The 13,990-nt window shown below is 41.8% G+C and overlaps 1 protein-coding gene across 2 annotated transcripts; it reads right to left on the reverse strand.

The window, feature by feature from the left end:
- Window positions 1–2,805: 2,805 nt before the first annotated feature.
- LOC118652078 (protein-lysine methyltransferase METTL21C-like) lies at window positions 2,806–12,136 on the reverse strand. 2 transcript variants are annotated; one of them, XM_036301953.1, is made up of 5 exons: window positions 12,088–12,136; window positions 11,035–11,185; window positions 7,736–7,887; window positions 4,651–4,768; window positions 2,806–3,513 (listed from the first exon to the last, which is right to left on the reverse strand). In XM_036301953.1, exons 2-5 carry the CDS (start codon window positions 11,159–11,161, stop codon window positions 3,119–3,121), a joined length of 792 nt encoding a protein of 263 aa, XP_036157846.1. In that variant the 5' UTR covers window positions 11,162–11,185; window positions 12,088–12,136; the 3' UTR covers window positions 2,806–3,118. The 2 variants fall into 2 exon arrangements, with proteins under 2 accessions (XP_036157846.1, XP_036157845.1); XM_036301952.1 differs by lacking the exon at window positions 12,088–12,136 and adding an exon at window positions 11,526–11,669.
- Between the last annotated feature and the right edge of the window lie 1,854 nt (window positions 12,137–13,990).

A 13,990-nucleotide genomic window follows, 5' to 3' on the forward strand; every position in this document is an offset into this window, starting at 1 on the left:
TGATTTTGTTCTGATTTTATTAGAAAATATATTTAAATTTTTTAATCACACTTCACTAAGGGTTTACTAGAGAGAATTAAGAGATGAGATGATAGCAAGTCTTCAAAGCAAATTTTTATTTTCTCATTTTCTGCCCTCATGCTATAAGCCAACATTACTCCCACTTCCTTTCCTCCTTATTACCAATTACAAATAAGTAATTAAGATACACCAAAGGTTATCCTCTTGAGGATGGTTCAGTAGTTTTCCAAAAATAGTGCCTTCATAAATTTAATTTTTTTCTTTGGCCCGTATTCAATTTTGTAATATATACTTAAAACTTAAATAGAAGAACAGGTGTGTGGTTTACCTCATATAAAATCTGTAGCAACTGGCTGTAATCCATCAGAAAGAGCTTCCCTAAGCAAAACGACTTCTAATTGTACCCATATGTACAAAATATGGCCTCTCAAACTTCAAACAAAAATTTCACTTTTTGCCCTAGTTTTCTAGAAATGCTTTGTAACTTGCAAAGGACTATACAAACAAGATGATACTACCTTTTGAATCTTATTTCTTCATCAACTACAAATTATTTTGTAGTGAAATGGTATTTCCCTTCCAAGAAATCAAAGAAAATAAACAATAGGGTTTTTAATGAAAAATAATAGTTGCTGTAATAATTTTCACTGGTAAGATATAAAAGTTCATTGAATCACAGATACCACCATTTCTCCCCTCCCAAGTTACTGTCAGTTACCAGAACTTCACCAAAAATCATTTAAGATTTATTTCAACTACAGTGGGGCCTTGACTTATGAGTGTCCCGACTAACGAGTTTTTCGAGATACGAGCCATCTCTCTGCCGATTTTTTGCTTTGAGTTGCGAGCTAAAATTCGGGTTATGAGCCAGCTTCAGATACCCCACCGCTAGTTGGCGCAGCGAACGTCACAGTGAACGCCACATCAGCCCAGCATCACATGTCTCATTCACTTCTTGATTTGACATACGAGTAATTTGAGTTATGAGCTCCGTCACGGAACGAATTAAACTCGTAAGGCAAGGCCCCACTATAATTGTTTTTCTCCCACAAAGGGGACCAGTACATTTTTGTTTGATATCAAGCTCTAACCAGATTTCTTATATTTTAAATCTTACTCTTAAGTTCTCCCTGGAGCCTTAGTTCCCCTTCCCCTTTGTCACTAATCACAAATATATATAGGAATCTCCCGAGGAGTCGTTTCTGAATGCATTATTTCAAGTGGAGGATGGAAGTGAAACCAGCTATTGCCCTGCTACCCAATACTATGAATCATTCAGTACTTGCCTTCAGTCCTATTGTAGTTTTCCCCACATATGTTCAATTTTGTATCTAGCATTTCCCCACTTTTAACCTGGCCTCATGACTGCTTCCCAACACTAAAACCCAACTCAGCTGTACCACCTGGAATGGCTGTATCATGTTCCACCAATGGTGGGTGGTGCCAAAAGTTACTTAACCACGCAATTGAACAGTATTTTGCTATTATAAATACTTTGGGAATAGAGCTAAGCTTTTATTGTTTGAGAATGTCCCCTGAGTCATTCTAATGCAGGCTTATTTATAGCCACTGTTTTAGTTCTGTTTTTTTTATATAAACCATATTTTGCAAATATTTTCACACAATAATAATATAGTTCTTAAAAAGTGGGACAGTATTTTATGTTCAAGGGAATTCTCTCTTTCAGGAGAATTCCCTCTTTCAAGTGAAGTCATTAATGATGCAGTGTGGAAGCATAATATAACTTATGTTTCAAGTGTTGGAAACAATGGCCCATGCCTTTCTACAGTTGGTTGTCCAGGTGGCACTACATCAAGCATAATAGGCTAGTTTCCTGTTTTAGGAATAGACTTGATTATGCCCAGCCGACATAGCTCAGTGGTTGAGCATTGACCTATGAACCAAGAGATCACAGTTCGATTCCTGGTCAGGGCACATGCTGGGGTTGTGGGCTCGATCCCCAGTATGGGGCCTGCAGAAGGCAGCCAATCAATTATTCTCTCTCATCATTGATGTTTCTATCTCTCTCTCTCTCAATAAAAATACTTAAAAAAATGGACACAGAAATCAGCAAACAGAAACCTCTCAGTTAATACAATGTTAATTGGAACTCTACTGTATGCAGGACACCATAAACCCTAAATACACTCTCAGGAAACTGATACCTAGTCAGGGCCTGCGGATCTGGACTTGTCTCTGAAGTAGACTGGAGTAAGTAGAATGGAAGTACAGGTACAGTGCTGTGAGATACACAGTGCAGCCACCTTTGATTTGAGAATTTAGGTCAGGCTTTCTTAAGACTGTGGGAATGAGGATTAAGTCGATAGACGTGACCAAAAAGGGCTTTCCAGACAAAGTGAGCAACATACATAAAGACACTTGCTTTACTTTTTATTTGTGGTGTACAACTGCTTACTCATAGTATAGTGTCCTCCCTTCATTTCTCTTGGGACCTGCAGAGAGAACCAGATGTAGAGGAAGGGAGCTCTATAATGAGAAATGCAGTTGAAACACATTTGTTCCATGAATGTGCCTTCTCCCACTCCTTGTTCTTTAGATGTGCTGCTGTGCTGTTTCGCTGTAACTCAAAGGAAAAAATGTCCATCAACAAGAATTACAGGAAATCAAAATTAGTTGTAGTCATAGTAGGAGAATAATCAAGTTAGCTTTCATTATAGTACAGTGGCTGCCAACTTCTGTAGAAAAAGCCAGAAAATATAAAACCTACTGCGTTTTTAAATATGCAGCATGAATGAGGAGAATGAATTGAGAGAAACAAGTACGTTTGTAGTAAATTATACTAAAACTTGTTTATTAATTTATTCATGTAAAATTTACTGAACATTTAGTTGAGACTTCTGGGAGCCAGCAAAGCTATTTTTATATTTTCACATTATTCTTTACAGATGTTTAGATTAACTAGATAACCTTAATAGGTGATTTTAGATAGTTGCTGTAGTATTAAGTTCTGCTTGTTTTGCGTGTACAAGATCTTTTTATGCACCACCTTCTCAATCTTATAAGTGTTTTCTTGACAATACCATTTCTAACACTGCTCAAAACACACACTAAGTTTTCTAATGGCAATTTGTTTCATTTAGTCCCATTTTAGTGTTCCTTTAAAAATTTTAACTGACGACTCTGGAAATTCAGCCAAGAACGTTGTATCAAAAACTTGCTTGAATTTGTCTAGAAATTCATAGTCAGTGCTGAACCTGAACTTGTTTGCCCAAAGCAACACAGTCCCTGGCTGGCAGAGGTGCGCCATGGTGGAGAGCAGCTTGTCCAGGCAATAGTGGTGGTAGACCACATCGGAGGCCAGAACGTAGTCATAATAGAAAGTCGACTTGGGGAAGTTCTGTTCCAGGCCTTCTCCCCACACCAGCTCTTTCACTTCAGGCAGATGTGCTGTGTGTGCTAGTGTATTCTTTAAAAGGTTGTGTTGAAGGTTTCCTAGGACATCAGGCAAATCTGTGGCGGTGACTTGAGCTCCTAAGAGAGAAAGAGGAAAAATGTAATAATTACTTGGAATCTTTTGGGCATTCAGAGTGGACATATACTCTCAGGGAGAAAGAAGAGAACTAGGACTGGGCTTCTCAACCTTGGCCCTATTGACATATGGGCCGGACATATTTGACATAATTCCACTGGATAATTCTTTTGGGGGCGGGGCTGGGAGGGGCTGCCCTGTACTTTGTAAGATGTTTGGGAGTGTCTCTGTTACCGATCCAACAGATGACAGTAGCACCTCCCCACCCATCCCCAAGTTGTGACAATCAAAAATGTCTTCCGACATTGCCAAATGTCCCTCGTGGGACAGAAATTACCTTTGGTTGAGAACCATCTTTTAAGAAACTTTAAGTTAAGCAATGGTGCAATGTTAAGAGATTTCAGGATAATTCACTAAACATATTACTGTTTTCAGCAGCTGCTTAATATAGTAATTCATAATTTTCCCTCTAAAAATACATTTATCTGATGATTTTTTTTTTCTTACATGAAGTATTCAGCACCCAGTTTTCTTTCCACAAAGGGTAATCTATTTTGTCTGATTCTCACCCTTATCTAAATTAATTAAATTAATTCTTAGGCATTTTAAAGCTAGTGACAATGGCTCACAAAATAGATCACCATATTTCCAGATTAGTTTTAAAGAAAGAACTATGATAATGTAGGCAGAAGTAGCCAGATTAGTACCACCTCTTGCCCAGTGCCCAGGAACTCACAACCTACATTTTGGGTATAAATCTGTCTTAACCTTGGATTAACTCACTTTTTATTTCCTTCACAATGTTAGTGACAATATTTGCAACAAAGAGCAGGAGACAACATAACCTAGTTGTTTACAACAGAGGATTTGAGAGTCATACCTCCAAATTTTCAACTTCATCACATGGTAATTGGTGGACTGGGCCAATTACTGAACCTCTTATCTCTAACACACAATAATCTTATCTCTGGGGATAACAGTAGTAATTCTAGCTTGTGACACTGGGGGAGATTCAATGAGTGAAATCATGGCTGAGCACCTAAACCATAAGCACCTAAGCCTGTGATACTCCTTATCATTGTTGTCACAATAAAGGTCTTTTGAAACAAGGTCAGGAATAAGTAAACAAACAAACAAACCTAAAATACTGGCCACAATGGAAACAAGGCCTGGTCCAGCACCAATTTCAAGTATTTTAGCATCTTGAAAATTCAATTCCTCTGTATGTTCCTCCAAATATTGACACAAAGCCATAGCCTAAAAAAGATTTATAGTTGTCACGTGGGCATTGCAACATTGGAAACCAGTAGCCACCTCAATCTCCACCCCAAATTAAATACTATAAGACTTATCATTAATAGTTTATGGAAAGGTTCATCAGAATCAAAATATACATTTACTGATGTATTTACACCTCTGGAATATGAAAATTATAACCTACATCAAAGGAACTAGAGAAACAGGTTTGTGAATTGCCTGTATCAGAAGACTCTTGCTTGACTGCCAGGAATTAGAAGATCAGCTCATCTCTTGCAAACCTGGGCAGTGAGGGCTACAGAACAGCAACTCCCTCCTCTGGTTTAGTCATGCCAGGCCTCCACCTGCTTTAAGAATGTTGGATAAACTTCTTCAAGACCTCTCCTAGCCTCTGTCAACATTCAGGTGGGCCAGGGCTTTGTCTTCTATGCTGGACAACTGGGCAGTTTTGTTTTGTTGTAAGTGGTTTCTCTAAGAAACAGATTATCAGAACAATACTTCCCACACTTTAGTGTGCACGCAGATCACCTGGGCCTGGTTCACATGCATGTCTGTGTGCGGTGTGCTCTGGTTGGGATGCTCAGGACTACGTTTTCCACAAGCTACCAGGTGCTGCCAGGGCTTCTGGTCCAAGGACCGCACTATGAGTAGCAAGGAGATGCTAAAACACATATGCAAATAAATTAAGATAGCTTTTTATACAGAAAATCAAACATCCCTTGAGAGGATAATTATTTGTGATGTAGGGGTTTCAATATTAGGAAGACAGTGTCACCTAGAGCTATGGAGAGGACACATGCTTTGAGGTGTTTTCTGAAGAGATAGCCCTCCCCTGTGTGAGGCTGGCCCCTCTGGGGTGCCATGTGGGAACAATGCTTTTTTCTCAGGAACAGCTACATTTTTTGACATTGCAAACACTCTCCCACCCTTCTTAGCTTGTTAGTGAAATCTGGAAAATGATCTCTTTCACGGAGAGCTGCACTGGACTACACACAAGAGAAGCGTGTTACGTGAATCCTTCTGTTGCAGTTTTCAAGAGTTTGAGGTCCCAAGAGAGGCCAGGGTTTGTGCATGAAAGGCTTAGGCCTTGATGAACATAAAACTGCCCAGTGGACAAATCTAATCTCGGATACCCCTGCTATTGTTGTCTGTTTGCCAAATATCTATATATATAAAAACCTAAGCGACTGGTTGACCGGACGACCAGACAACCAGCCAGTAGCTATGACGCTCAGCTGACCAACAGGTGCCAGACGCCCGGCTGGCAAATGCTCCTCCGCGGCAGCACTACTGAGCTGCAGTGGCAGCAAGTGCAGCAGGGCTGGGATGAGGGGGAGCGGTGCCCCCCATCACCTGCTACTTCATGCACTACATCTCTTGCCTGTGGGGATTGAGCTGAAACCAGCAGCCCAACATCCCCCAAGGGGTCCCGGATTGTGAGAGGGCCAGGCCAAGAGGGGCCTCTAGTAAAAATATATTAAAAAAAAAAAAAAGAAAGAAAGAAAGAAAAGAAAACACACACACACACACACACACACAAAAAAAAACCACCTCACAGACAGAGACAACAGTATGGTGATTACTAGAGGGAAAGGGGGGTGGGGGGATGCAAGAGGGGTATAGGGGGATAAATGGTGGTGGAAGGAGACTTGACTTGGGTGGTGAACATGCAATACAATATACAGATGATATATTATAGAATTGTACACCTGAAACCTATATAGTTTTATTAATCATTGTCACCCCAATAAATTCAATTAAAAAAAGAGAAGAAAAGCCTTTGTTTGAAGAAAATCATACTCATATGCATAAGAGATAAAAATGGACTGTCCTTGGGTGGAGGGAGGAGGAGCTCTAAGAGCGAGGGGACCCCTGGCTGTCCATTCCTCCTCCTGTTCCCTTCTCACTTGCCACCAGTGCCCCAGATCGCCCAGAGGGCTCTCCATGGAAGCTCTAATCATGACTACTCATTGCATGTGCAGTGCCTGGACCGGCAGGTCTGTATCACCTGGGAGCCTGGGAGAAATGCAGAGCACAGCATCGCCCATCCCAGAATTAGAATCTGCATTTTAAGGAGACCCCAGCATGATTCACCTCCATGCTAGCGGCTGAGCTGTTGATCTGGAGCCTCTCTAAGCCCAGGCTGAAAACCCCTGCAGGTGGAAAGAACAGCAGTGCTGCATCCGAGGCCGCTGTCCCAGCCTGGTTGTGCACGGCGCCCCCAGTGCAATAGCTTTACCAAGTCATGAGCTTTTCCTCATTAATTTAGTGATTCATTAATAGTAATCATACTGCATGAACAATGACCATCTAACATGAGCTTAGGAGTAGCACTTCACTGAACCCTCACAACCATCTCGGCACTGGCCATGAACACTGCCCCATGCTTTAAATATGGAAATGAAGGCAAACAGGCGCAGTGACCATCCATGACCACACAGCCAGGAAACAGCAGGTTTGCTGGCTCTCAATTCAGTGTTTCCCCCATTTCGGCGCCATCCTCCCGGGGCTGCTGCAGGGAGAACATGAGATGCAGCCGTGGTTCTTAAACATTCCTGCTGGAATATCCACAATGTGAACAGAAAACGTAAACCTGAGGGTCTGTGGGAGTGGCCCGAAGGTTCATGCTGCAAAGCCAAAACTCTGAAGATGTGACTTTGTCCTTAAGAATTCATATGAATTTTTCATCCTACTTCCTGATGTATTCAAGCTTATATTAATGTAAACAGGAATGTTTCAGGAACATAGCACAGAGGAAAATCAAAGCTTATGGGAGAGATGTCATGCATTCGTGGAGCCCAAGCACACCACCTGCACCCCTGGTGGGGGTGGGGGCAACAATTGACCCTCAGTTGGAGAAACCCAAAATGTTAAAGTACTTGGCAAATTGTCCAAGGCCATGCAAATGTACAAAAGTGTTATTATCGTGCCCAGAAGCCTGCCATCCCAGTGTAACAGCTGTCTCACCCCTGGCCACACCACTGCTCCGTAACTCTCTATTGATTCTTGAACGACAATCTTCTTGCCTGCAAACAGATAGTTCTCCTGAGTGTAGCTGGCATAATTTGTAGGAACAAATTTCTGGAGGCTATGAAGAGATGGTTCTATGCTGTTAAAATCTGTGGGGCAGAAAATAAAATAAGTTTCATGATTTGTTGATTCAGTGCAAATATACACTTAGTACAATTGGTAGGATGGGAACCGAGAGGGGTGACGCTATCAATGACAAAGGCAGCAAACTAGCACAAAGCACTGCTAATGAGTGGCAGGGACATAGCATTCAGATGTGACATCTTTATCATGTGACGAAATGCCAAAGGATATTCCCTCTAGTTAGAAGAGGACAGAAGAAGTGTGTCCCCATTCCCACACTCCTGACGACAGGAGAAAGCTAAATGGCACCAGGAAAGTGGCACAAATGGGCTGTCTGTGTAAGGAGGACCCGGGCAAACATGGACCTGACTATTTTTAGGTCTTGAAGTAGCATTCCCAATGTTGGCTGGAGCCTGTTCCTTAAATCCTTCTTACATCAGCTCCTCAAAAGGTTCAGGTCACCCAAAGATGAGCCAGCCCCACAGGAGGCTGTCAGATGAGCTCTGACTATCGAGTTACTGCTGTGTTAAATGCTTCCTTGCTCTCATGACCACTCCAGCAGCTCTCAAATATCATATAAAACGGGAGGAAAAGAGCACATGCGCAGAGGAGGAGGTGAAGGGTGGCGGGTCTTTGAAGAAACCTACTCAGGAGTCCACCCTTGGGAGGCCGGTAGGACAGGCTATGTCAGGCACCACTGCTTTCCAGGGGCACTGCAACAGCTCTGTGCCACTGGTCTGCAACCCGTCTTAACAGGTTTCCAGAAAGAGCAGCACCGAAACTTGGAGGAAGCCTTTAGAATGTCCGCCATGGGGTCATGGCTGTTGAAGCTAATTACATGCTTCTATTTTGCATGTCTGTGTGTATGTATTTCCGTTTTGTCTTCCTAGCAATTCGTTTTTGTTGTGTTTTACCAAAAAAGTGTCAGTATGCAGCAGATGGGGAAATGGCCTTTGACCACAGTGTGACCACGATGTCCGCAGCTCTTCGGAGTGCTGCTCTCGGCCACAGGTTCTGGTTTAGTGTGTTCCACCCCTGGAAGGAGAATTCTCGGCCCTGAACAAAAAGGCGAGCTTCCAGAGACCAGGGGCTGCACTGAACTTGCCAGAACCTGCTAGTAAAGAGTGGCTGAGTCAGTCCTGAGGGGCCCTTTCCTGTCATGTGCCCTGGTTAGGGCTGTGGGCAGACCATAAGGGAGGGAAGGAGACCTCCGGTCCTCACCTACCTCTTATGGGAAGCCACTGACATACAACGCCAACCCAGTATGTATAAATGACCAAGGAGGCCCATCACTGATTTGTAGGGTTTGACGGTGACCATGATGTAAACAGCCCTGGTGATAAAATGTCCCTGGGGAAAGATGTGCAGCCTACACCATAATGGAGTACTTCCACCATCCAGATACAACGGACTTCAATAGCCTCAAGCACATAGCTAATCATCAAATGCACTAAAATAATCCAGGTCTGGTCCAGAGTATTTATTATCTAGGTTTTTCCCATATACCTTTGCCTTTTATATAATCGATTTCTTTGTAATTTATGTAACTTAAATTTCAATAATGGCCATGTTTAATAACCAGCTCACCAAATTCCTGAGTCAGGAGCTGGTACAGGCCAGCTGGTACAAGGAGTTGGTACAGGGCTGAGCTCTTTTCCTCAAAGGCTTTCATCAGTGGAGTGTCTACCAGGAGCAGCCCGACCATCAGGTACTCACTCATGCCAGCTCCTGCTGGCTTCCTTCCCCCAGCCACCCCCGCGATGCCCCCAGTGGTTCTCAACCTTCCTAATGCCGCGGCCCTTTAATACACTTCCTCATGTTGTGGTGACCCCCAACCATAAAATTATTTTCGTTCCTACTTCATCACTGTCATTTTGCTACTGTTATGAATTGTAATGTAAATATCTGATATGCAGGATGTATTTTCATTGTTCGCGACCCACAGGTTGAGAACCGCTGCCCTAGACCATTCATTCTTCCCTTCCTCCCACAAATCGCCAACCAGGGACTCTCAAGACTGGAGGAAAAGTCAACGGGCTGATTTTGGATGGTTCAGTATTTTACAGGTTAAGAAGCTAATGTTTATGCCTTTCCCAATCAACAGGGTAAAGAAACGTGGGCATATAAATACACTCCCATTAGAACCTTTTATAGTCTACAGAAATATAGAAATTTATGTTTATTGCACATTAAGTACTTTCATTTATTGTACCCATGCTAGACTGGTAGTTTTAGAGGGAGTTGCATTTTTATGTAAACAGTTTAGTAAAAATAAATAATATCCTGGTTTAGTAGAGTTGGAACATAATTATATCACATTAAACAATTGTAAATGTTATAAATGCTGTATCTTGGCTCTCATGACATTATTTGGTATGTCCATCATTTATTAAGTACTAAGTCCCTGTCCAGAAATGCAACCCTAATGGTTGCACTGTCCTGATGGGAAAATGCACTTTGCTCTACACCAGGGATTCTCAACCTGTGGGTCGCGACTACTTTGGGGGTTGAACGACCCTTTCACAGGAGTCACCTAAGACCATCGGAAAACACATATATTATTACATATTGTTTTTGTGATTAATCACTATGCTTTAATTATGTTCAATTTGTAACAATGAAATTGGGGGTCACCACAACTTGAGGAACTGTATTAAAGGGTGGCGGCATTAGGAAGGTTGAGAACCACTGCTCTACACGGATCCATGTATGACAGAGCTGCCAGGAATACGTTTTGATGAAAAGCAGAAACCAATCTAGATTGCATTTCTTTTTAAATGTTCTTGTTACAAAAATATACAGTCTTAGATTTATATACAAAATAAAATAAATTTGTGGATTGTGATAAGTAAATAATGAAAAATAGGGATTACTTATAATGCTATGCTTATGCTTGCATAAAGGCATTTTTCTACTTAGCTGCGTTATACAAACAATCTTGAAGGATGTTAACTAGACTTATTGTAGTGATCATTTTGCAATATATCCAAATATCAAATCATTTGTCATACACCTGAAACTAATATAATATTACATGTCAATTATATTTCAATAAAAATCATTTCAAAATTTAGAGTTAAAAGGAAATGGAAATTCTTGTCACAGAAGTTAACTGGAAAATGCCATCACCAGGAAAACAACTGAGAAGGTGTTGAGGACATGAAGGGGTTTACCTCCTGTGGGTCCACTGGTGCCATCTTTCTGGACAGTCTCTTCCTCTGCCTCTAGCCAGCCATCTGGGGAGCTTGGTCCTTCCCCCAGGCGCCCAGGCTGCTGCTCGGAGCTCAGACACACATCCATAGCCGGAACTGGAGCCCGAGCCGGCTGGAGAGGAAGAAATTGGACAAGATCCAAGTTGCTCAGCCCAGGGTGTCTGAGTCTCTCAGGAGACTCTAAAAAGTGCAGCTTATCGCCTTTGCATCTGCTGAGTGGAAAAGAACACCTGCTTTTCAGCTTAGTTCCCCGGGTGAGCAAGGCAGCCACTCAAGGAGTTGCCAAAGTGGAGGAAGACGGTTAAATGAGAACAAAACTACTTGTACATGAAGAAAGGCAATGGGAGGCGGGCCACAGGCTGATGGTGCCAGGGTCCAAAATGCATTTTTGATAACTTTGGGAACTGAATCTTAAAGAAAATCTGGTCTAGCAATCTGGCCAGTGGGAGTACCTTGTAGATGGATATGATATCATGCATGAGAAGCCAGGATTTGGAGCAAACACGGGGCTGCTCCCTTTTCATCTGAGGCTTTCTTGCAAGATAGTAGAAAGTGCTGGGGGCTGAGAGCCAGGAGCCTGCTTTGGCTCCCCACTCTAACACTTTGCAACTCATCTCCTCACTGTTTTCTCATCAGCAAGAAGGGGATAATAATATCTGCCTGCCTGCGAGGGCTGTGACGAGAAAGAGAGAGTAAAAGTGATTAGTAGAGCACAGGTAAGCAAAGGAGAATTATTTTCAAATGCCAGGTGGTGCTTTTCCTTGTGAAATGAAATGACTCCCTCCCCCATCGTTATAGTTGACCTGAGAAATAAATTCTTTCCCAAAGACAGCTGTGCATTGAAAAACAATCTCAAACGTAACTACAGGGACCTGTCTAGTGTTCATTATTAGTTTGGCACATCCCATGATATACATCATATATTAGTATTTCATAAAGAATTGGGAAATTTTTTAATGACCCCTTGTTAGTACCCTCAAAAGAATTTTGAACTGTTAGTTGAAATATCTTTACCTTATGTAGCAGAAGAGGTTTGAGATTTCTGTATGCCCTTTAATCCCCAATGTTTTATATAGATCTGCACCTAAAAGGATTAGCATTTTATGAACAAAAGCCAGCCAGTGGAAGTCCAAGTTATTTAGGGTAGCATGACCCACCAGTGCGCACACACATTTCTTTGCTAGAATTTCCTCTCTCTTTCTCAACCTCTCTTTCTTGCTCTCATTCTTGCTCTGCCTCTCTTGCTCTCTCTCTTTCAATATATATCCTTCTCTCTTGAATTTTCTCTCATACACACACACACGCACACACACACACACACACACACTCCTTGCAACATGAAATATAATCACTCTTGAAAGATCCAGAGGCTGCCCTCCATGGTATTCAGTTGCTGTGATGGAGTTTGAATGCGGACTTATATTTCACTTTAAAAAAAAGTGGGGGTTGGGTTGTTGGGGGTTTTATGGGCATGTCAACTTTGTGTGCATCAGCAAACTCCTGTGGCTGAAGAAAGGGGCCTGCCTGCTGTGGACTCGGTCCTGGACCCTGATTCCTGCTCCCAGAAATAACACAAGACTGTACCAAGAGGAAGGGGAAATTTTTGTGAGGAAGACATGAGAACAGTCTCTACATAAGAAGGGACACGGGTCAAAGGCTTAAAGTCACATGAGGGGTATTTAGTTGGGGCAGCAGTGAGTAGGAAATCAGAAAACTCCTTCAAAATAAAAAGCAATCTGTTCTAATTTATTTAATAGAAATAGGGGCAGTTAAAATGGAAAGAGGAAGAGCGTTTGCCCATTTTAGAAGCCCAGAAACCCTTAAAATAGAATATAGGATACGGCCCTAACTGGTTTGGCTCAGTGGCTAGAGCGTTGGCTTGCGGACTCAAGGGTCCCAGGTTCGATTCTGGTCAAGGGCATGTACCTTGGTTGCGGGCACATCCCCAGTGGCGGGTGTGCAGGAGGCAGCTGATCGATGCTTCTCTCATCGATGTCTCTAACTCTCTATCCCTTTCCCTTCCTCTCTGTAAAAAAAATCAATAAAATATATATATTTTTAAAAAGAATATAGGATATGTAATTTAAAGCCTAGGGTGAATAGGAATTGAATAATCATTTACTTTTATGAGGGACTATATTTATCCATTGAGCCAAACCAGCCAGGGCTCACTTATTTTTTTTCAATGTCCGTTTCTTTTAACTCTGGATCTTTGTGTGGATATTCTGTGGTCCTATGACTGTTAGGTCTTCTTTCTCACTGCCTTAAGTGGTGGCAGGTGAGCTGGAGTCTTTTTCAAATCCATCATTGCAATGCTTTTATTATTCCCCAAATTGTTCAGGTCTATGATTGGAACTTATTTCCAGCGATGTCATCATCCCTACATGAAATAGCAGAAGATGGTCATCATTACAACTTTTTAAATAACTTTTAAAAACAGATTGCAATGCATAAGAATATGTGTATGTACATTTACACACACATGCATCCTCCGAGCTTTGAAAATGAAGACAAGGACAAAGAAGAGATTTTTAAATATCCCCTGGAAGCCCACTCTCTGGAGAAGTAAGCCTGACTAACATTTTCTGGTGTCAACTTTTAGGACCTTTTTTTGGTATAAACTTTATATAAAGTTATTTTACTCAAAATGAAACTAGATAGAAACATACCTCTTTGACCTAATATGAAATATCCTATTATTTTAAGAGTTTCTTTGCAATGCATCTTCAAATACCATCTTTTAGGTATCTGCTTTAAGAAACAAATCAGAACCCTGTTGCCTGGGCTGGAATAAAGTAGGTCTGAGGTTCCTAAATATTGGACTGTGATGGGCCACATTAGAATTACCTGAAAGCTTAAAATGCATAGACTCCAGTCCCTGGAAATTCCTGTTCAAAGGTCTGAAAAGAACTTAGAA

The sequence above is a fragment of the Myotis myotis genome, unplaced genomic scaffold (genome assembly GCF_014108235.1).
Source record: "Myotis myotis isolate mMyoMyo1 unplaced genomic scaffold, mMyoMyo1.p scaffold_m19_p_3, whole genome shotgun sequence".
Taxonomy (NCBI): Eukaryota; Metazoa; Chordata; class Mammalia; order Chiroptera; family Vespertilionidae; genus Myotis; species Myotis myotis.

Coding starts and splice junctions, on each gene's coding strand:
- LOC118652078 (XM_036301952.1), bottom strand. CDS start 11,597: ATGAAAAGGGAGCAGCCCCGTGTTTGCTCCAAATCCTGGCTTCTCATG. Junction 11,186..11,525: donor ATATCATATCCATCTACAAG/GTACTCCCACTG, acceptor CTTCCTCTCCAG/CCGGCTCGGGCTCCAGTTCC. Junction 7,888..11,034: donor CACCAGTGGACCCACAGGAG/GTAAACCCCTTC, acceptor TCTGCCCCACAG/ATTTTAACAGCATAGAACCA.